General features: G+C 39.9%; 1 protein-coding gene across 14 annotated transcripts in view; it reads right to left on the bottom strand.

Moving 5' to 3' along the window:
- The window catches only part of DLG1 (discs large MAGUK scaffold protein 1), a 208,010-nt gene extending 185,342 nt beyond the window's left edge, over window positions 1–22,668 (bottom strand). For 5 of the 14 annotated variants that reach the window (XM_056121161.1, XM_056121164.1, XM_056121162.1 and 2 more), the window contains exons 1-4: window positions 22,531–22,667; window positions 22,022–22,071; window positions 21,169–21,300; window positions 7,416–7,582 (exon numbers count right to left, since the gene is read on the bottom strand). In XM_056121161.1, the coding sequence (XP_055977136.1) occupies window positions 7,416–7,582; window positions 21,169–21,300; window positions 22,022–22,067 (345 nt within the window). In that variant the 5' untranslated portion in view covers window positions 22,068–22,071; window positions 22,531–22,667. Of the gene's footprint in view, window positions 1–7,415; window positions 7,583–21,168; window positions 21,301–22,021; window positions 22,072–22,530 lie in introns of all 14 variants that reach the window. The other 9 variants (XM_056121163.1, XM_056121167.1, XM_056121169.1 and 6 more) reach the window with 4 other exon arrangements.
- Between the last annotated feature and the right edge of the window lie 961 nt (window positions 22,669–23,629).

The following is a 23,629-nucleotide window of genomic DNA, read 5'->3' as shown; positions in this document are numbered from 1 at the left end:
AAAAAAGACAACAACCTGTAGCAGCAAATGCCACACAATCAGAGAGGGTAAAGACCTAAAATGACAATGAAGAGGGACAGATGTTCTTTAATCCTTTACTATGCCAATAAATTACTAATAATAACTATACAGCACTTTTACATGTAAAAGGTTTTCTTAAAGCTTAAAACATGTCTTAAAAAATCCACTGGGTATTGTGCACTCAATATTTGTCCCAGACTCTGGTCTACATTTTGTGTAGGTTATTTCCTTTTATACCGGTAAGAAATATATGGGTGAATTATGTTATCATCTCCACTTTATGTGTGATGAAATTAAAGGAACAGAAATTTAGCAATTAGCCATACATAATACAATCTAGTGCAAGAGATCTATATGAACAGACATAAAAAGAGGTAACAATGATACGTACATATGCTCACTTTAAATGTACCTTTAAATAATCTTAGTAATCTGAGAATTTTTAAACAAAAATAATGTGGGAAAAGAGAGTCAATTACTGTAGAGAAGGAAGATTGGGAACCTGGTAACAGGATATTAGGAATGAGGAGGCAAAAATGAAAGCAGGAAACTACTTCTCCAAGGCTTGCCTACAAAAAGGTGAGCTATAAGGTCCTACCGAGAGAAGGTCTTTCTATTTTTTTTTCTTTTAATACATTCCATAGAATACACAGAAGATGGGAACAGTGAACAAAGAGGTTACAAACAATATGCGGAGAGGGGACAATTCTAAAAGAGGAAAAGATCAAGATAATGAGAGAAGCTCTTGTATTACTTGAAAAGTGGCTTTTATATCATTGAAAACTATTTCTATAAAGAGAGGAATTTCTGCAATCAGTATGTATCATTTTAAACAATGCCCATAAAGGATGTGTTTTTAAAGAGCACATCAATACTTTAATACTCAAAATAGTATAGACACAGAGACAGAATAGTCAAAATTATCCAAATGAGTTTCTGAAAATAAAATATAATCAAAATTTCTAACTCAAGATTAATCGGAGATGCCTTCTTGCAGAACATAAAATTACACCCACTGTGGCATACTTAAGCTTTAACAGAGACTTTTTATTTTCTCAGTAACTGTGTAATATTTTGCCAAGTTTTCTCCTAAATTAACAGCTTGGCATAATATGGCAGTTGTTTCAACTCTCATGCGTTTTATTTCACTTCCATTTCAAAGTTCTTGGTTTGGGTGTATGTTCTTCAGTTCTAGCACTAACAACTCATTAAAAACACTGGGATAAGACTCTTAAGACAAACATAAGAGCGTGCTACAGCAAACGTAAAATAATAGCACAGCGGCCTTCAAAATCGCTTGCAGCCATCTCCTTCATAACAGTGACTCATTAAGTGCCAGGACTGGTGGCACGGCCATGGGTTGCCACCTAAGCAAACCAACAATTCGCCTCTACCAATTTTGATCTTCATTCAGATTTTTTTTTAATTAAGAGGCGTTTGGCAATGAGGTTTTGCCTTAGTCCATTTTTTTTTCCATTTTACTTTTCTAGCACAACTGGAATTACATGAAGTAAATGAAGTATAAATGAGGTGGGAGAGCATTAAGAGAGGTGTCTCAGTGAGATCATATATCCCAATCTCATAAAGACATAGAGCTTTATCTGCTAAGATAAAGCAGATTAAGTTCGCCAAGAAACTAAGCATCAAGAACAAGACTCCTGAGAACGCTAATAAAGGAAACAGGAAAAGGTGTCAACCACCAATATGAGATATGGACCAGTTTTTCAAAGCAGCATTTCAAAATTCTAACGAGCCATGAAATTGTACTGTAAAATTTTTTTCCAGCTATCTTACAAATTTCACAGTAAAGAATGATGTAGTAGGATATGAAATTGTATGATAGATAGCAAAAATAACAAGCATACCATCAATTTTCATATGGATTGATAAAAGGCATTACAGAGACACAGCTGACCTGTTCGCTCCCAGGCATCAATCCCAGGCATCCTCTATGGTCTCTGAACACAACTAGGAGTAGTTCCTGAGCCTATGCCCACCCCCCATCCAAAAAAAAAATTAACTTTAAGGAAAATATCTTTGTTGACAGAAGATGCTGACAGTACAGATGAAAGACCATGATGTTTCATTTGTTTTCAAGTAAGTAAACAAACATAAACAGATATGAAAGTGTATCTATGACAATATACAAAGTGCATATATAAATATATAAGTAATATGTACAGTGTGTATATATGAATGTATGTGCAGATCTACAGATATGCATGTATGATGTGGGTATGTGACAAAACAGAAGTCTACTGTACTACCATGTAATTTTTCTGTAGGTATGTTGATCAAAATAATAATTTTAAAAAAGACAAAAGGGGCCAGAGAGATAGCTCAATAAGCTGGAGTGTAAGTCACACTCATCAGAGACACCAGTACAATCCAAGACACCACACGGTCCCCTAAGCGCCACTGGGAGAGACCTCTGAGCACTGAGTCAGGAGTAGCCCCAGGTGTTGCCCCAAAATCAAAATATTCATTAAAAAAAGAATAGGGCCCGAAAAGGGAACAAAATAATAGTAAGTTATAAGAAAGATATTAAGTACTTTATAGCCATTCAGAAGAAAGTCATCTCAGCAAAAAAGATGGAAACAGACCTCAACTGTGATGCTTCTGTGCTGGACCAGATGAGATGAAGGAAGGAGCAGAGTGGAAAGGAAGGGCACAAACTAGAACATCGAATCAAGGAATCAGGAGTAACAAATATTCTACTACAGCCTCAAAGTAGACTTCATCAGATGTTCACATCATTATAAATGTTTATACAGAGAAAAGAGAACTAAACAATTTTGGGGGGGGTTGTTTTGGGTTTTGTCTCTTTGGGTGACATCAGGTGATGCTCAGGGGTTACTCCTGGTCCTGCACTCAGGAATCACTCCTGGCAGTGCTCAGGCTACCATATGGGACATCCGCTTGCAAGGCAAATGCCTCCCCACTCTACTATTGCTCTGGTGCCCCAGTGATCATTTTTAAAAAAATACAACAAGTGAGACTTGAAACTTTTCCTTCTTATCCTTCCTTAAAGCAAGCCAAAATAACAGTTTACTCTAGTACGGAAATTATGCTTATGTAACTGCACTTAGTTTCATATTTCAGAGAAAAATAAGGGAGCAAAAGTCTATGCATCTAATTCTTGATATAATTAAACAATTAAAAATCTTTAAATGGAAACTTTAATTGGAACTGACCTATCTTCAAAAGACTTGCTGAGTCGTTAGAAATGCTACCATCAAGAACAGCTTTCAATAGTGAATTGGTTTTCTTTCAGAAAAATGCCAGAACATTAAGCTAAACGATTAAAATTAAATGTTTTATCTTGTGTTTTTTATATTTAAAATTTTAAAAGCTAAATTTAAAAGCTTCCTATTCTCTGAAAAGGATCACATGTTAAGTCTGTCTAGTGTTAACATCAGAAAACAATTTTGGAATAAAATGTTTGAGCTTTTCCTATGAGCACAAATCCAATTATCTGTCACTCTGGTTCACTCTAGTTTGAAACTGTAAATATTACTTCCAGGCCAAGTGCCTAACGAAGAAGATAAACAGTGACAGAGGCATGTCAGGCAACAAGTAAGAACAATAAGCTAGACTGATGTGGAAAGATGGCTAGAGCAGAATGAGTATTTGCAGGAAAACAAAGTTACATACGCTAAAAATAATACAACAGCTTTAAATATGACTACCTGCGAGGCTTGTTGCTTCTGTTTTGTATTTTTGAATCACAGCTGACTCTGTGCGAAGGGGATCAAATGAGGTGCTGGATTTCAAACCCAGAACCTCGGCCATGGCTGCATGCTAGATGAAGAATCTTAACCTTTGTTCTATCTCTTTGGTTCCCTACTTGCGGAATTTTAAAAATACTAGATAGAGGCACAGAAGAATTTCAGTGGATGTAGTTGCATAAAGAAATTTGTTCATGTGTTGAAAGTTTCTACAATTATTTTTTCAAATTTTTCGGATGTTTCGTAAAATCAATTCCTTCCTTCCTTCTTTTATTGACTTTACTATATTTTCAATTGTCTAGGTAACAAATGCAGCTACCAAGGAAGTTATTAAAGAAATGTGTTCCTTGAAGTCTCAAGTTTTCAGTTCTAATCACAGTGTTTCAATAATGTGAACTTGGGTAGTTACATCCCCAAACCAAAGTTTGCTTAATTTTACCTGGGACTCTCAACTCCAAATACTAAAGAAAAAAAATCTGGCTTTCCTCAATTATGGAAACAGCCTAGAGCAAGAATCCATGTTCCTATGACATCGAAAGTTATTATATAAATGTGACTCTTAAAACTGCACGACTTAAAAATAAAATTCCTATGGAAGATATGAATACTTTTAAAGGAAACTGTATTGCATTCACTTTAACATATTAGTCCTACAGAATATGATGCCTCAAGACTTTCTATCAATGCACAACTGGGAAGTGCAAGAGAACTGCTGCCCATTAGAAGCTGAAAAAAAAACCCAAAATTTTTCTCTTTCCTTAAATGCAGTATACCTGGCAAAAATGATTATGAATAGACACGAAAATTTAACTATCAATCGTTAATCTTATTAACATTCAAACATGACAACACAAGCTACCAATACAATGGTAAACTTTTGAAAACAGACAGTGATAAAGGTTGGCAAATACGCAGAGCAGCTCACACTAGCACACGCTTGTTTCAAATGTGGTTCCCATTCCTATGGGACATTATGGATGGACATAATGCAAAGTTTAAGTTTGCTTATTCTCAACTTTGTCAATGAGAAACACTTGGTAAAGACAGAAAATTGCAGCCAAAAGAAATGAGTCATGGGGGGGGGGTAAACTCTAAATAATAGTGGTGAATCTTTTATTGAAACAATCTAATCAAAGCGGATAGAGTGTTAACTAGAATTCATCTGCCTCACAGGGACGGGGAGGGGTGGGGGGTGGGGTTTTATTGGGGTTCTTCATGGGAAAAAATAAGTATTGGTAAAGGGAAATGTGTTTGATATTTGCATGACTGAGACATAAACCTGAAAGCTTTGTAACCTTTCCCACAGTGATTCAATAAATAAATAAATAAATAAATAAATAAATAAAAAAAAAGAAAAAAAAAAAAAAAAAAGAAATGAGTCATCTAGGAATACACATTAATGCACAGACTTCAATATTTTGTTGACTGCTTATGTTAGGTCACACTTTTCCACACAACTTTTCACCCAGTTTCAGGTAACTGCCCCTCCCTGCCAGTACTTCATTAGTTGAAACTCTGACACAGATTCCAAAAGCAAACATTTACATTTTCCCATGTAACAGGACATACTTAATGTAGTATTTCGGAATTATTCCTTTAACATTTAATGTGTAAAACTGTGTTGGCCTTTTATTTTGTGTGTATGAAGCTCACTAAATTTTGAGTGTACTCAGTCACTAATCCCAATTTATCCTAAGTTCTAGAGCTTTTATTGTACAATTCTGCACAACATGGGAATTTTTTAAATATATATAATTTGCCTGGCAAGCTACCGAGAGTATCCCGCCCTCATGGCAAAGCCTGGCAAGCTACCTGTGACGTATTCAAAATGCGAAAAACAGTAACAACAATTTTCACAATTGAGACGTTACTGGTGCCCGCTCGAGCAAATCGATGAACAACAGCAGCACAGTGCTACAGTGCATTTTGCTGCAAAACTTATTAGAATGTAAAAAAACCATTTAAAAAAACATTCAAAGCAGCACAAACCCCAAACTGGAAATAACCCAAATAGTCATCAATAGTAAAGTGGATCAATATGCTATGGTATATCATACAACAAAAATAGTACACACAACTTTAATAATGAACAAATCACCACCATGGACTAAATTTGTCAATTAAGAAAATATAAGCTAGAGATAAAAGTATCTTTATAAGTCTGCTAATAAGTATTTTTAGGAAGCAAGGCTAACTTATGGTGTCAGAAATTAGGATGCACCTTTGAGAAAGTAAGTAATGAACAGAAAAAGGTACAAAGGATAATTCTTGGATAGTGTTATAGTTCCATTTATTAAAGTGAGGTATAATGTGCAAAACATAAAACTCCCTGAAAGCATAAGTTTTGGTATATTTTAAAAGTATATTCAGTAATCAACCAAGGTATCTAATTCCAGAACCCAATAGCAATTACTCCTTTTCCTGACCCAGTATATTCACAATGTAGTAATTCATCAAGCTATATGCATGACATCTTATTATCTCATTCTTACTTTGGACAAACTGGCAGGCTACCGAATGTAACCTGCCTACACAGCAAACTCCCTGTGGCACACCCAATATGCCAAATACCAGTAACAATGATGGGTCTCACTCTCCTAACCCTGAAAGAGCCTTGAATATGACATTTTTTAAAAATCTCAGGGCTAGGACGAAGGAGACGCTACTGGGGCCTGCTCGAGGCAATCGACGAACAACAGGATGATCGTGATCATGATATACATGGTATGTGCATTTTTATGTATACTGTATTCTGCATATACCTCAAACCTAGTAAACTGTTTAACCTAGAACCACAGTAAATGGAAACTGTATAATTAATATTTTAAAAATCCACTTCAAATAGACTAAGTTTAGAATGAATAACAATGAAAGGGAATAGGAATGACCCAAGAGAAAGTGGTAAAAGTTAGTAATAAAAGAGAAAAACAAAGATAAAAACACTAAAATCATTAAAGAGAGACAAAAAATGTTGTTAAAGAGAAACACAAATTGGATGTTAAGAGGTCTTATGCCCAAACCTTTCCAATATCAAACTTTGGACTTACTGATCAGTATCCAGTTAAGCTTTAATCATGCAATCCTTTCTAATTCATAAACACAGAACTCTTAGGATAAATACAGCAACTACACTGCCTGTGAATGCAAAACTACATTTTGTTTTTTGGAAAGAATATAGCAGAATAAAACCTTTTCAAAATACATTTTTCCATCTAATTACGACAGATGGAATCTCATTACACAAAGTACTTTTTTAAGAGTCTAAAGCAAATAATTCAAACAGTAAACCAGACACATTTTAAGATAGGACAGCAGATTCTGAACTTTCAAAAGCATTTTTCTTTATAGATTTTTTTCAAGGTAGTTTTTATTGAGTGAAACTTAGGAAGATGAAAGAGGAGGAGGAGGAGAAATGTATGTTCAAGAGAGAACATACGCTTCTCCAGAGCGAAAATAAGCAAGCAACAAAGCACACAGATAAGTGAGTGAGATAAGTGTTCAAGTGAGAAGATGGGCTTGAAGAGCAGGCCCCAAAGTCGTCTTAATGCCATCTCCTTTACTCCATCACAGTTATATTTGCATTTAAGAGTTTAAATAGATTAAATTCCTGGAATAGCTCCCATACACTGATCACAAAGATGCGGCTTTCAAAACGTGTGGTCTTACCTCTGTGCTGGGACTAAGGCTGCTTGGCAGTGTTTGGGAAGTCACAGTAGTGCTGGGAAGGCTCGCGATCTCCCAGGTGTTCACAGGCTGCACTGGGTCAGACTGCTTCGCACGATCTACACATTTTGGATTATCCAGTAAGGTCACTTCATAAAATTCTTGAATATCTAGAAGGAAAGAAAAAAAAGAGCATTTGCCTTGCATGCGGCCGACCTGGCCGACCAGGGTTTGATTCCTCCGCCCCTCTCGGAGAGCCCGGCAAGCGACCGAGAGTATCTCGCCCGCACGGCAGAGCCTGGCAAGCTCCCCGTGACGTATTCAATACGCCAAACACAGTAACAACAAGTCTCACAATGGAGACGTTACTGGGCCCGCTCGAACAACTCGATGAACAATGGGAGGACAGTGCTATATTAAACTATGCACTGCTAAAATAACAAAATTAGCAAAAACAATTTATACAACATAAACAATACTTACTCATTTTATGTCACAATCATATTAGAAATCTGTACCACAAAGTGTAAAAATCAAAGGCTTTTTTATAATTCAAAATAACTCCTGAGTTTATCTGTTTATTTTGCTTTGGGGGCCACATCTAGCAGGTCTCACGGCTTACTCCTGGCCCTGCACTTAAAGATTACTCTTGGTAGGACTAAGGGGACTATGTGGGGTGCCAGGGATCAAATCTCGGTCAGTCACATGCAAGGCAATCTCTCTACCTGCTGTACTATCTCTCCAGTCCATAAGTGCTGGGTTTAATCCCTGCTCCATCATCAAGTAGCTACATATTTGGGCAAGTTACTTAATTTCTGATACTCGCCTTTAATGCCTGTGAATTATTATAAGGATTGAAAATAATATGAAATACACAACGAAACAGAAAAGATTCTTAACAGACAGCACCATTTAATTGTCTGTTCCTAACAGATAGGTGATACCATTATTGTACATTTGGCAGAAATCAGTCTTATTGGTATTTTGTACCTTTGTAGCAACAGTATCCAAGGTGCAAATATAAAACCTTTATATAGACTTAACTGCCCTGCTAACCCAAGAAAGTATAAGCAAATAGGAGCGATAGCACAGCGGTAGGGCATTTGCCTTGCACGCAGCCAACATGGCCGACCCGAGTTCGATTCCTCCGCCCCTCTCGGAGAGCCCGGCAAGCTACTGAGAGTATCTCGCCTGCACAGCAGAGCCTGGCAAGCTCCCCATGACATATTCGATATGCCAAACACAGTAACAACAATGTCTCCAATGGAGACGTTACTGGGTCCGCTCGAGGAAATCGATGATCAACGGGAGGGCCTTTACTTTTACTTTACTTTTACATTTAGATACCCTGTAATTTGAAGATTTATAAATATCAAAGTTATGACAAAACTGTAAAAAGACACCATACATTTAGATTAGCACCAAATAATTTAAAAGATCATGTGACTATGCTTGGGGAAGTTTCAGCATCTCCTTCTTTGCAAGCATGAAGCTGAATTCACTCTGGTGCTGGCCATATGTACAGAGCATGGTACAGCAGCTCTGCCAACCACAACTCTCAGCACCACATCGTAGGTATGAGCTGAAAAAATATTAGGCAAAGTTCTTAAAAGACACCCTGGCAAAAAGACAGAGATGGCAAGGAAGCATATGAAAAGATGTTTCACATGTCATCAAGGAAACGTACATTAAAATAAGACAGTACTATAGACCTATTAGGGCTGGAGCTATAGAAGTGGGTAAGGCATTTTTTGCCTTGCACATGGCCGACCTGGGTTCAATTCCTCCGCCCCTCTCGGAGAGCCCAGCAAGCTACCGAGAGTATATCTCGCCTGCACGGCAAAGCCTGGTAAACTCCCCGTGAGGTATTCATTATGCCAAAGAAGAGTAACAACAAGTCTCACAATTTGTTGTGAGACGTTACTGGTGCCCACTTGATCAAATCGCTAACAATGGGAGGACAGTGCTACAATGCCATAGGCCTATTAGAGTAACTGAAATACTGAACCCCTGTAGCACTGTAGTACTGTCCTCCCTGTCCTCCCGTTGTTCATCGATTTGCTCGAGCAGGCCCAGTAACATCTCCACTATGAGACTTGTTGTTACTGTGTTTGGAATATCGAATATATCACGGGGAGCTTGCCAGGCTTTGCTGTGCGGGCGAGATACTCTCGGTAGCTTGCCAGGCTCTCTGAGAGGGATGGAGGAATCAAACCCGGTCGGTCTCATGCAAGGCAAACACCCTACCAGCTGTATTATTGCTCCAGCCCAGGGATATAGTACAGGAGTTAATACAGGAGTTAATGTGTCTTGCATGTACCCAAACCTGATTTGATCCTCAGTACCAAATGGCCATAAGGCACTGTCAGGTAGGGCCCTAGTGGTCCCTGACACCTCAGGGCCTCATATTGAACTATTCAGCCCTGCAAATCAGCAGTAGAGGCCCCCAGACCCCTTGAGAACCAACTGGAAGGTCTCCCAAACTAAATTTTTTTAATTAAGCATGCTCCTATCATATAATTCTTAATTTACACTTTAATATTCATTTACCCAGATGACTCACAAGTTTAGGTGCACACAAAATCCAACACATAGATATTCATAGCAGCATTATCCATATTAAACTTGAAAACAAGCAAGTTGTCTTTTAACAACTAAATACACTAATACAAACAAAAAATAAATAATGTGGTACTGAAAAATGATGGAATAGTTTTTGGCACTTTGGGGTGAAAAAAAGTCACTGAGTTATAAAAAGGACTCGGAGAGGGGACAGAGAGATGCACACGGTCCTCGGAGCATCACCAAGAGCAAAGAGCCAGAAGTGGCCAGTGGGCACCACTCAAGTGTAACTCCAATACAAAAAACTCCCAAGATTTTGCGAGACTCTTAAATGCATACCACTTAAGCGAGAGGCAATTTGAAAAGGTTATCAATAAAATTTTTTTAACAAATCTGTTTTTGGAAGATGAATCAGAGCAGGAGAGATGAATATAATAGACCAAATAGTATCTTTAGATGAAGGTAGTATGCATACGCTAATGGTTGAGATATGTCATTACATACTTGTCTAAACCAACAGAATGTAAAACACCACGAGTGAATCCTAAAAAAAAAAAAACACTCTAAATATTTTAGAATTCAAAAATTTATTTTTAAGATATGAGCTGGGCAGAGAAATAGTAGTCCAGTAGTTAAAGTGCTTGGCTTGCATGCATTTGATCCCTAGCACTACATATGGTCCCTCAAGCACCCCCATTAGTGATTCCTGGGTAGAGCCAGGAAAAAGCTCTGAACTGGCAGGTGTGCCCCCCAAACAAACATCACCTGAGAACAGGCAGGACCGACCTGGAAGTACAGAATCAGGAGTAGCAGGAGAGCCCCTGAGCAGTGCCAGGCATACGTACTTCTCCCTCCATAACACGCACATACTCATGCACAGACGGTTTTGGAAAGGGGGGTAGAGAGAGATTACGGGATTTTAGGCGCACGTCTTGCACGCAGCTAACCCTGGGTTTGATCCTGACACCATCTGGTCCCTCGGGCATCAATGGGTACAGCCTGAATGCTCCAGAGCACCACCAAGCTGAACTGGGAAATCCCCGGCACTATATGGCCTCAGATCTTCATACTGAACCTCTGGCCCAGTTGTCAGAGAATCACTGGGAAGGACTTCCCAGGACTCTTGTGCACCACTTGGGAAACTTTTCTTTAAAAAATAAAATAAAGCCATCGAGTCATGAAAAATGGAAAATAATTCTTACATATATATTACCAAGTCAGCCAATCTAACAACACTACATATTTGTGATTCTAGAAATGGTAAAATTAAAGAGAGTAAAAAGACCAGTGGTCACTAGGGACTGGGAGGAATGAGGAGGGATGACAGGTGGACCAGAGGCAGGTCTTAGAGCAGTGAAAACATTCTGTAGAACAGAGCCATGGCAGACACATGTAACAAAGCAATAAATGTGCACGTCAAACTTACCACATAAAGTGACCCTACTGTAAACTAAGGATTTTAGTTAACAACTTATTAGAAATGCCTTGTCAACTATAACAAATATACCAAATTAACATATTAATAGGAAAATTGTGAAGAGGACTACAGTAAAGGTAATGGAATTCCGTTCCTTCTAATTTTCTGTAAACCTACTGCCAGAAAAGTAGTCTATTAATTTTTAATGTATATTTATCAGAATGTATTAATGCTAGAATATAATAACAAATATATATTTTAAATAATGTCATTTATTTAAAATACTTTCCAAACAATACTTCAAACCTAAGGACATGCTTTTTAAAAAATCAATGAAATAATTTGAATTTAGGTAAATGCCTTAATAATCAGGTCTAGGAAAGCCTTTCTAAGCATTATACCAAGGACAGAGAACATATAAAAGTATGTTTATATGTTTATAAACATGTAACAGTCATGTATAATTTTTTTTTAAATCAAAGTTTAAAAATGACAGGCAAACTAATTTGCAACTTACATGTTAATATTACTAAAAGCATAGTTTATCTCACTGGATAAAAAAAGTAACTGGAGATTAAAATGGCATAAACAGAGAATTCACAAAAACATTTTAAATAAGCAGCGATATAAAAAAAAATCTTCTCATATCTCTGTATTCTGTAAATTTCTTCTTTGGGGTGGGTGGGAAGAAGTTCTTGGGTTACCGTGAGGTGCTGGTGTAAAACCTAAGATGGTTGCACACAAGGGAAGCACCTCAGGCTGTACTACCTCTCTGGTGAGGTACATTGCTCTAATAAAAGAAGTATACAATGAAATATCAAAATAAAAGTATATCCTTCTTATAAGAGCTGAAAATATTAAAAAGACTGATAATACTGTTTTGTCATTCTTTCATGTTGCCTAAAAAAATAAGATTAATGTTAACACATTTCAGTGGACAATCTAACAGATCGTATTTAAAGCCTTCTTAAAGCACACCTCCAAGGTTGTGAGACAGCTCAAGTGCATACCTTGCACGGGTTAGGGCCTGAGTTGGAGCCTGGGCAACAGCTGGGGACACCACCCAAAAGATAAGATAAAAATGCACATCCAAAGCAGGGAGACAGTCCAAGGTTAGGGTGCATGCCTCGTTTGATCCCCAGCAGCACATGGCCCCCATCCCAAGAATCTCGGGGTATAGGTCCTGGTGAGGTTCAGCATTTCGGCACCCCCTGAGAGGACCCCCAGCCCACCTGAGCACTGCCTGGTAGCACCCTACCCTAAAGCACACATCCCCTGTCCAAATGCCTTATTTCTAGGAATCAGTACAAAGGTTATATGATAAAGGATATAAAACAAGGAGGCATGTTCAAGCACCTTATTGTTTGCAATTCAAAACATTATTTACATTCCTAGGAAGTCATTAATAAACTAAACCAATACTACCCAGTCACTTAAAAATTACATAATGGAAAAACATCCAATAGCAATTTTTGGAGGATAAAAAGTGAAAGGTAAAGAATGATTATACTCCATATACTTTAGCAAATTCAACTGCATCTCCCCTCTGCCGAAAGAGAGGCCAAGTTTTTTTTTTTCCTCTTTGGGTCACACCTAGCAATGCTCAGGGGTTACTCCTGGCTTTGCACTCAGGAATTACTCCTGGTGTGCTTGGGGGGACCATATGGGATGCCGGGGATTGAACCTGGGTCTGCCACATGCAAGGCAAACGCCCTACCCGCTGTGCTATTGCTTGGGCCCAAGAGGCCAAGTCTTATCAGCTGACATAGTAACTGACTGCTGGAAATCAGCAAAATGGGGATTATTCCCTCAAGTGATTTCTATTTTCAATACCTCTTATATTATATCTCTATTATGTTATTGTGATGACGATGACCTTAAAATACTGTCTTTTTAGTACCAGCAGTCACTAAAACACAACTCAACTACTTCATCTGCTGCTCAAATGAAAAAATGCTTTCTCTCCACTAGAGAAAAGAAACTATTGTATTGTACTTTATGAAAGATAAGTGTTCAACACTAGGAGAATTTTCAAAGACAGCTTTTATCTGATATGATTTTTCATCTTACATATTATTTGTAAGTATCAGTTACCACACAGGATACAATTCTATAAATGGTTTACTTATGTGGAGAGTTTGTTTTACAAAAATCAAAGTGAACATATATATAAAAAGAGTAACAGTCTAGGATACTCAGCCTATAGAAGTAGTTAATTTTGTTGTGAAAATTTTATTTATAAATTACAATTATCTGGTATTAGATGATTGTTCAGCATGGTAAAGTTATACAGCAAATTCCATTTTGGAGGCTTAGAGAGAAGGCAACTAGAATTTGAAAAACATGGAAATATAATTCTGCCAGAAGGAAAAATTTCTAACAGTTGAATGAAAGCAAATTTTTTTTACAAATTATACTGTAATAGTCAAATACTAAACACACATGGATTCAGTTTCCTCATAAAACAATGCATAGTCATTCTGATATCCAAAGAGAAAATATGTAAAACTTTGAAGTATGTATTATTTGTTTCACGAATGTCAAGCCAGTGCCCCCAAATAAGTCCAGTGCCCCCAGATAAGTTTTTTCAACACGTTAAATACTGTTTGACAAATATTCTCAGAGTATTCACATGCATATTCTTTAGAAGATACTTAGCAAAGGAACTTGAGCAGCAACTAGAATTGGCTGAGTACAGGAAACCTATATACAAAATGAACCTGGAACACTCTGTTATGCCAAAAAGAAAAGTGCTAAAAAAATACTGGGGGAATGTCATAAAGCCTTAAGAGCAAGCTTGAGAGGGCTCCCTCTATATAATAGGTAATCTGAGCTCCAAAATAATTCTAAATGGTAATAAACTACCACTAAAAAAACTAAAGAACGGGTCTTAGTTACAAGATGCCAAAAGTTAATTGGAAAATGGAGAACTCTGCTGCTTTTATAAAACATTTCTGTGGCCACTGTAAAATCTGATTTGGCTTCGCCAATGGATACTAAATCTATATATAGTCTTCACCCCTCTCACAAACATACAAATTTTAAGATAGAAGAAAAAAAGACAAAAACTATATATGGTCATCAGACAACACCTTACTAGGGTGAGCAAAATTCCTGTCACCAAAGAAGGACATAAACTTCTGCCTCTGGAGGCTAGAGTGACAGTACAGCAGGTAGCGACTTGGATCTAGTCTCCAGCATCCCATATGGTACCCCGAGCACTGCCAGGAGTAATTTCTGAGTGCAGAGCCAGAAATAACCCCTGATCATCACCGGGTGTGATCCCAAAAAGCATATATAGATAGATACATACATACATACATACATCCTGCATCTCATGACAAGCAAACATCATACAAATCCCAAATGAGAAATACTGTATTAAAAGAGGAGATTCTTCAAAAATATTAAAGCCAGAAGAAAAAAAAGAAAGGCTGTGGAGAAAGAGAGGGACAGACGTAGAAAGATTGTATTCATCTAGGGAACATAAAAGTAACAAAATAGGAGACTAACACCCAAGAATAGCGAGATAAGTACCAGGAGGTTTACTCCATGGCTTGGAGACCAGCCACACATGCTAGGGGAAAAGGCAGCTCAGATCGAGAAGGGAGCACCAAATAAAGGATGTTGGGAGGATCCATCCAGGATGGGAGATGTGTGCTGAGAGTAGACTATAGACCAAACATGATTGCCACTCAATGCCTCTTCTGCAAACCACAGCACCCAAAAGGAGAGAGAGAACAAAAGGAAATGCCTTGCCACAGAGGTTGGGTGGGATGGGGGGGATGGGGGGTGGGAGGGATACTGGGATTAGTGGTGGTGGAGAATGGGCACTGGTGGAGGGATGGGTATTCGATCACTGTATAACTGAAACCCAAGCACAAAAATTTGTAAGTCAACAACTGTACCTCATGGTGTTTCACTAATAAAAAAAATAAGTTAAAAAAAAATGAAAGGCTGTAGAAATGAGCCCAGATTAAAGAAAGATGGCAACTGAATGCAATCTCTATCCAGTATAGACTGCAGAAAATTGACACTACACAGATTAAATCACTCAGATTAGAAGAAACATTTTAAATGTGTTTACAGCTCTGTGATTACAGCATTCTAAAGAAAATTTAACCAGATTAAACATAATCCAAGCACAGCTACAACACAGCACTAAGCAAATCTGTTACCAACTTAATTCAACTAAAATTACCACGTGAAAAAACTTTCCTCCAACTCCATAAATGTGAAGCCATTAATCTGATCTAGTGCCTGTGAAAAAACTGCGCTCACAAAACTGCACCTGCATGGAAGTTCACACACCAGGTTAGGTTAGCTACGTACTAAAATGTCACATCATTGGGAGCAATAACAAGCAAATGTCTTATGGAATTTTGACTTCACCATTATAGTTAGATATACCCATACCCTGATTACTCTTCAAAGTAAGAGATTCCATCATGACATACATCATTCCATCCTTTAGAACATTCTCCTTCAAGTATCCAATCCCTATCCCACCCCCTGTCCATGCACACATATATGCAAATATTCTGCACACAAAAAAGCTGTTTTTTAAAAGCATCACTGACCCTAGAGATCAACAATGATTAAATATGTCTAATACTCTGTGTTCTTTATCACAGTAAGATATCCAATTTCTGATAAAGAGCAAAGAAATGGTTGAAAGTGAGGAGAGGGCTCTGAAATCAGATTAGTTAACTTCAATTTCTGGCTCTAAATTTAATGTTACGTTAGCCTCTCTGTGCCTCAATTTTCTAATCTATAAAACAGCATAATCACCTCACAGATCATAGGATTCCAATGCCTAAAGAGGTGTTTAAACTTACAAATTGAAAGTGCTCAATAAGTTAGTCATTATAATTTACATGGACTTAAAAATGAATTATACTATCACATCCATTAGAAGGCCACTATCAAAAGAAACAAAAAGTTAAAGTGCTGGGCCAGAGAGCCAGTACAGCACAAAAGACACTTCCTTGCCTTGCATTTGGTCGAGTCCCACCCTCGATCCAGTTTGATCCCCAGCACTGCATATGGTCCCCTGAGCACTACCAGGAGTGATGCCTGAGCAAAGGATTAGGAGTAAGCTCTGAGCACAACTGGGTGTGGGGAAATAGAGAGGAAAAGAAAAGAGAGAGAAGACAGAGGGAGAGAGGGGAAAAAATGTTATTGAAGATTAGAATCTGTGCACTGTTGATAGTATTATAAAAATGACATCAACACTATGGAAACTAGTATGGTCATTCCTCAATAATAGTGAAATTAATTACCATATGATCCCACAAGCTCCCCATGACGTATTCAATATGTCAAAAACAGTAACAACAAGTCTCACAATGGTGCCCACTCGAGCAAATCGATGAACAACGGGAGGACAGTGCTACAGCGCTACAGTGCTATGAAGCCACAATTCCACATCTGGACAAGTATCCAAAAGAAATGAAAGCTGGATCTCAAAGAGTAAATATTAGCACACTTAGATTCATAGCACTATGCACAATAATAAATGGAAACAATTAATGCTAAATGCTAAATAAAAATGTAGCATAAACCATAATAGATTATTATTCAGTTTTTAAAACGAAAGAAATCCCAACTCTTGCTCTAACATGAACGAACTTTGAGAACACCATGCTAAGCAAATTAATCCAGTCACAAAACTGACAAATACTGTATCAGTCCATTTGTTTAGATACTCAATCAATATCATAAAGAAAAACGATAGCTGCCAGAAGGAGGCATGGAGGAGAGGAGAAAAAAATTCAAATTTATCATTTAACAAATTACAGTTTCCATTTCACAAGATAAAAAGTTCTGAACCATTTTTGCAGTAATACGCACATGCATAGTACACTACTGAACTGACAAAAATGTTAAGGTGATAAATGTGGCTTTCCCCTCATCCCGTCCCTCGCCCCACTATTTTGGTTTTTGAAGCACATCCAGCAGTGCTCAGTGCTCACTCCTGCGGGACTTGTGGGACGGTAAGTGGTGCTGGGATCAAACCCAGGTGGGTCACATGTAAGGCAAGCACCCTTCTTGCTGTACTATCTCTCTAGCCCAAATTTGTGGGTTTTTTTACAATTAAACATAGGAGTGTTACCTTCAAAACCCAATTTCTACAAATTTAAATGCCCTTTACCAACAAGCACTAGTAAAACTATTAGTTAACAGACTAGCAACAAATGAACTAGGAGTTTAAAAAATCTCAGAAATGAACGAAGTGTTATTACAAAATCCACCTTCATTCTGAAATATCTAGAGATCTAAAAAGTGCTTTTAAATAAGCTTGTTATTTACTGCAGAAAAATATACAAATTACATGAATCAATTTACTCTAGCCTCAAACCAATCTGATCTTAAGCTCAGGTTTATACACTGTGCACAGGAAAAGCAGCTGACCCCCTGTAACCTCAGGGATCTAGAACGGTATAAAATCTCTGAGGACTATACCAATGGTCATCTTGGATTCCAGACACATCTGAATTGGAAGTGACCTGAAACCATGATGGGCCTGAATCCTGAATAAACACCTGGGTTCTGAGTGCAATCAAACAACCTCCAGTCTAGCCACAACATTTTCAAACTTGAGTAAATAAAGTGAGAATACAAAATCAAATACACTAGTTTCCAAGTTGTTCTCGTCTAAGCAGTTAAAATTAGACAGACTTTTTCTTCCATTTATATAAAAATCACCAGATATTTGGGGAATAAATTTAAAACACATCCATATAGCACATGGTTGTTTTTCATTCTATAAATAACTTTAAATATTCAGCTCAAAAGAAACAAGCTAACCAGTGAAACTCAACAGCTAATAAAAACCTTCCGGTTTCCAGTAATTTTCAAATATTCAACCTAGCATTTAAGGAAACCGCCAAGGATCAGATCTAGTCCACTAACTGCCAGATTTCACTCAACTGCAGATATCAAGAGTCACCATTACTTCACATACCACATAGCAAATAAAATAATATGTACAATGCACCCCAAAATCTGAGAGTAAAATGTTTTAAAATTGGTCCTGAGAACAGACGTAACAATAAGGGTGTATGCTTGTTCCTTTACAAAGCCCCAAAGTACCAGAAAGTTTAATAACCTCCAAAGCAAGAGAAGTCAGGGGTGGGGTGAGGGGCGTGGAATCATATACACAAACCAAAACCTCTCGAGTCCCCAAAAGCTACATGTGAAAGGCAGGAAAATAATCCATATGTACTACTAGTTCCAAATAAACCATAATCAATGTAGACTGTAAGTCCACAAAGCAGTAGCAAGGTAATTCCCTGAAGTCTACGGAAATGATTTCTAAACTCAGATAATCAGACTCTATGTACCAAATGATTTTCAAATAACTCATGTAATCAACACCCATGTCTTGAACCCATAGGTATGAGCTCTGAGGACAGAGTGCCTCCTTCTTAAAAGAAAGAGTCAATCCATGAGGTTTTGGTTGACAGTATTAACACAACGAACCCTAAGTTAGCTTACAGTGATTAACCAACTGAAAGTACGATATAAAGATGACAAACAAAATCTTATTGACCGACCTGAAGATCTTTCGAAGACGGAGAAAATAAAGATTCACAAATTATTCCATTTTTAGCAAGCAGAAGAGAACATACTCCTTATTAGTAGAGCCAACAATTTGTTCAATTACAGTACAGAAATACACAAAACCCACTTTAAAATTCCAAATTTTTTTAATTATACTTCTTATACCAAAATCTGATACTGCTTAACTTAAGCGAATCTAAATGTCAAAACAAATTCACTACCAATGAAACCATACAGGAAAAATAAGGTGTACAACTATAAAAATTGAAAACTATCAGAATTCAAAAATGTGTAAGGAGACATTCAAAACAGGCAAGGCAAAATGTTTTGTTTTCTTCTTCATGAATCTAACAGTATAGCATGTAAGGAGTTAGTCTTGTAAATGTCCCACTCAGGATCAACCACTGGCATCCCACATGTTCTTCTGAGCACCACCAGGAGTGATCCCTGAGCCCAGAGCCAGGAGGATAAACCCTGAGCACAGCTGAGTGTGGCCAAAAAAACCCCGAAACACCCAAAATAAATAAGTAAATCTACCTCTAATATATAGAGAAATCCTATGATTCTATCTGTTACCTACTAGTCCTTTAATTTTAAATCACAAACCCACAAACAAGGACTAAATCTATTTATCTCTAAATATAAATAAGAAGAAACCAGTCATACTATTTTTTCTGAGGTGACTCCACTAATTATTCTAAACTTACTACTAATCTAGAAAATGTAATAATAAAAATTATTTTCTCTTCCCTTTTTGCTGCTTCTTTTTCCCAGAGGACTCCAATTTGGTTATCTACTTGGAGCTTAAACCTCAAAGCTCAGATATTCAAATGTAAAAACTGTCCTTCAACTTGCCCAAAAAGAAGCAAAATGTCAATAATTTAAGATGGTGCCAAGTATATAGCAGGTCCTTATACTGTTCTATTTTTTAAGCTGTCCTACTTGTGTTTAAAGTTTATAATAATGTTAATTTTTTAAAATTATGTAGACATATATATATATTTTAAAATCGCATTCAATTCTGAAACAAATCTGGATAGAATATCAATTTACCAGTCTCTTAAAAGGACAAACTCACTTGAAGACAAACTTCCAAAACATTAAAAAATTATTTTATCTATAGATCTAAGGTCATAACTGCTTGGAAGGGAAATGTAATACAGTGAACATGTCTTATTTTAGTTAATAAAAAAAATATTAGAATTGGAAGTGTCACATTTTCTAAGTTTAGCGGTATGGGTACTTTTCAAAGCACCTGGAAGAGAGTGACTTTTTAAATTATTATATTAAGCATATGTATTAGTTGTATAAAAAATATGAAATCTGCCAGATGTGGCCCAAAAATCAACCCCCTCTACCCCCACAAAAGCTTTAAACCACTGTTATTTATATTGCACTCATATTGTAATTGCTACAATAATCTAGAAAAGGTCAAATAACTCCTGTCTCCCATAATGGCAGTGTCAGGTACAGAATTCAGGTTAATTAACTGCTTGTCCAGTGCTCCTTTCAAATAATACACCACTTGGGCCCAGAGATAATATAGCAGGTAAGTCTTGCCTCGCACGCAGCTGACCTGTTTGATTTGTGGCACCCCATAATGGTGCCGAGTCCTCAGCAGTGATTCCTGGCCCCAGAGCCAGGTGTAATCTCACAGTACTGCCGGGTGTGGCCCCCCAAAAAAGAAAGGAAAAAAACATAATGCACCACCTCAAATTTGGGTTATAGTTAAAAAATAACTATGTTTTGTCTGTAAAGATAAGACAAGACCCATTTCCCAGGTCAAAACTTCTCACTCCAAGAATGTGAAATTAGACTCCGAGTAAGGGTATTGCTGCTCTTAAACATAGCAGAGCTCTTTAAATATTTTTTTCAGGAATTCAAGAAACTTTCTAATCAATTACCAAACAAGCTAATAAGTTAGTCATTCCCTCTTGGGTTTTGAAACATTTTGCAACATCTCCCACCTGAGAGTTAATGTTACAAAGTGAAACTTTGTTACAAACACCCAGGAAATAATCACCAAGTTCTTTTGTGACCCTTTTTTGAAAGGGAGCTAGACTAAACTACCAAAAAAAAAAAGTACAACTCAACGGATGTTCAAGTCACTGAATTCCTGATAGGGGTCATTTATATGACTCGTAAGTTTACAGTAAGTTCAGAGGAACATGAAGACAACAGTAATGGTCATGTATTAGGTTTAATTCCCACCTATTAAAGCCTGAAAGAGGTTGCTCTGAAATATGTTAATAACCCGTTCTATGGAACTTCTGAGTTGTCTGTCTTCAGTTTGGCTTAGCTTCGAACGATATTCCTCCAAGAGGAGCAATGCTCTCTGAGTATCTAGGAAGAAAAATAATCTGATTAAAATTAAAAACGTACTATGAAGTATTACACACCAAACAGCAAATGATTCAAGACATCTTAACAGTTCTCCAAATCCCCAGTAATAATAATACATATTATTACTACCTTTATTACATATATTTGCTAGGATGATCACCCCAAATTTAAATACACACACACGCACACACAGACACACCAGTAGAAAAGGAGGAATGTGAGTGGTTTTGTAATAATGTGTACTGGTAGTCTACCACAATGAAAGATCATCTGATTCAGTTTTAGCTAGATTCAGCTGATCTGATAGGCAAAAGCAAATTACCTACAAGTTGTTATTACAATCCATACCTTAAGTGTTACAAAATACCTGTTCTTGGCCAGTATGCCCCCTTTGCTCACAAAATAGTATCTAGTAAGTATGACAAAGTGACATAGTAGAACACCGAATCAGTTTCTTTAAAAAGACATTTCAGAGGGGTCGATAATGCCTTTAAGTCACAGGAGAGAGGAGGGGATAAAGTTTAACATTTAGGTGTTTCCAACTCTGGACGACAGGAGGCTTAAGACTCCCTACGGGATCAGACTAAGTCCGGCTAAGTTTCCTCCCAAAAGTTTCCGTGAACATTTGTGAAAAACGACAACAAAAACAGCGACCAACAAAGGCACCCAAGAAAAACCCAGGGACACCCACCCAGGAAGAGAGTTCCGAAAAAATCCTCACCTTGCTTCCGGACAGGCATTTTTCTCCAGGAGGAGGAAGAGGACATACACCTTAAGAAAAGGAACAACAACAAATAAATCAGAAAAGGGAAGGTGTAAGGCAATGAGCAGAGTAGTAGCGACACACCAGCATCCCCTCCCGCCCACCCCCAGCCCAATACTCGTAAACACCCCTCCGGATTTTAACTCCAACAAACTCCCAGCCCGACTCGAGGAAGAAAAAAAAAAACAAAACAAACAACAAAAAACCACCCACCGGGCAAAGTTTCCACCAAGTCCAAGCAAGAGCCTTAACACCCCCGCCCCCCACCTTCCAGCAAAGTGTCAAGTGAGCAAACGTTCACCTCCGGGGTGGGCGCTCCCGCAGAGCAAGAAAGGAAAAGGGAGAAGAGGGGGGTGAGGGGAAGCTGCTTCCAAGACTGTCCCCCAGCGCTGTCCCCTGCCGCGACGGGCGGGACGCGGCCCGGCGGGGCACCCCGCGCCCCGGGCAGAGGCGTGCGGACTCCTCACCTGCTGCTCGCGAGTGCCGAGGCGCTCCGACCCTTGGCCCCTACTGAGCCCGCGGCGGCGGCGGCGGCGGCGGCGGGGCGCTCCGGGAGGACCCGCGGGCCCGGCCCGCCCGGCCGCCCCGGGCCCCCTCCCCGCGCGCGCCTCCCTCGGGGCGACTCGGGCAGCGGCCGGACGGGGCAGCGGCCGCTCCGGGCGCCGCGCCCCACATGCACACGCGCCGCCGCCGGCCCCCACACCTGCGGCGCCGCCCGGCCGCTGGCGGCGCGCGGCCGGCGCGGGGCTGCCCTCGGGGCCGGCTCGGGGCGGCTCCCCGGGGCCCGCGCTCCACGTCGCCCCCCGCCCCCCGCCCCGCCCGGGGCTCGGGGCGCCGAGCCGGCGGAGGGAAGCCCGGGCGCAGCAGGCGCTCCCCGGCCGCGGCCGCACGCCCGCCGCCGCGCTCGCCCCGCCGCGCTCGCCCGCTCGCCCGGGGCTCACGGCGCGCCCCACCCCCGGGACCTCGCCTCCCTCCGCGCCCCCAGCCGCTCGGCCCCCAAACTTTCCGCCAAGATGGCGGCCCCCGAGCTGGCCTGCCGCGGCCCCACGTGACCGCCCTCCCGGCGCGCTCGGCCAATGGGAAGTGAGGAGGCGGCTCGCGCCGAGCCCCGGGCTCTCGGGGCTGCTACCTCGGGTTGGCAGGGGGAGACGCGCCGGGCGGGGGCCGGGGGCCGGCAGGGGGCGGGGGCGCCGGCCCGAGGGGGCGCGCCGGCCGCGCGGCGCCGCGACGCCCGGGGCTGCCGGGACCCGGGAGTTGACAGACGCTACAGGTGGCCCGCGGTGGCCCCGGCTCCGGCCGCCTCTCCCTCGCTCCCAGCCCAGCGGCGCGTCCCGCCGCGGCGCCAGGGCCCAGCCGGGGGCGAGGGGCCCGCGGAGAGCCGGGAGGACCTCCCCTCCGCCACACCCCCAGGCACGCGCCTCGAGACGCCCTTCGAGCTTACTACGCGCGCGCTGACTTCAGCTCCACCGCAGGAGACAATCCCCGGCGCCCCCGGGGGTGGATCCCCCCACTCGGGAAAAAGCGGTCTCGGGGTGGAGCCGGCGGCGCCACCCACATTAGGGGGCG

This window comes from Sorex fumeus, unplaced genomic scaffold (assembly GCF_029834395.1).
Source record: "Sorex fumeus unplaced genomic scaffold, SorFum_2.1 ptg000044l, whole genome shotgun sequence".
Classification (NCBI taxonomy): domain Eukaryota; kingdom Metazoa; phylum Chordata; class Mammalia; order Eulipotyphla; family Soricidae; genus Sorex; species Sorex fumeus.
Note: the sequence above shows the minus strand (reverse complement) of the source record. Positions and strands in the feature narration are given on the sequence as shown.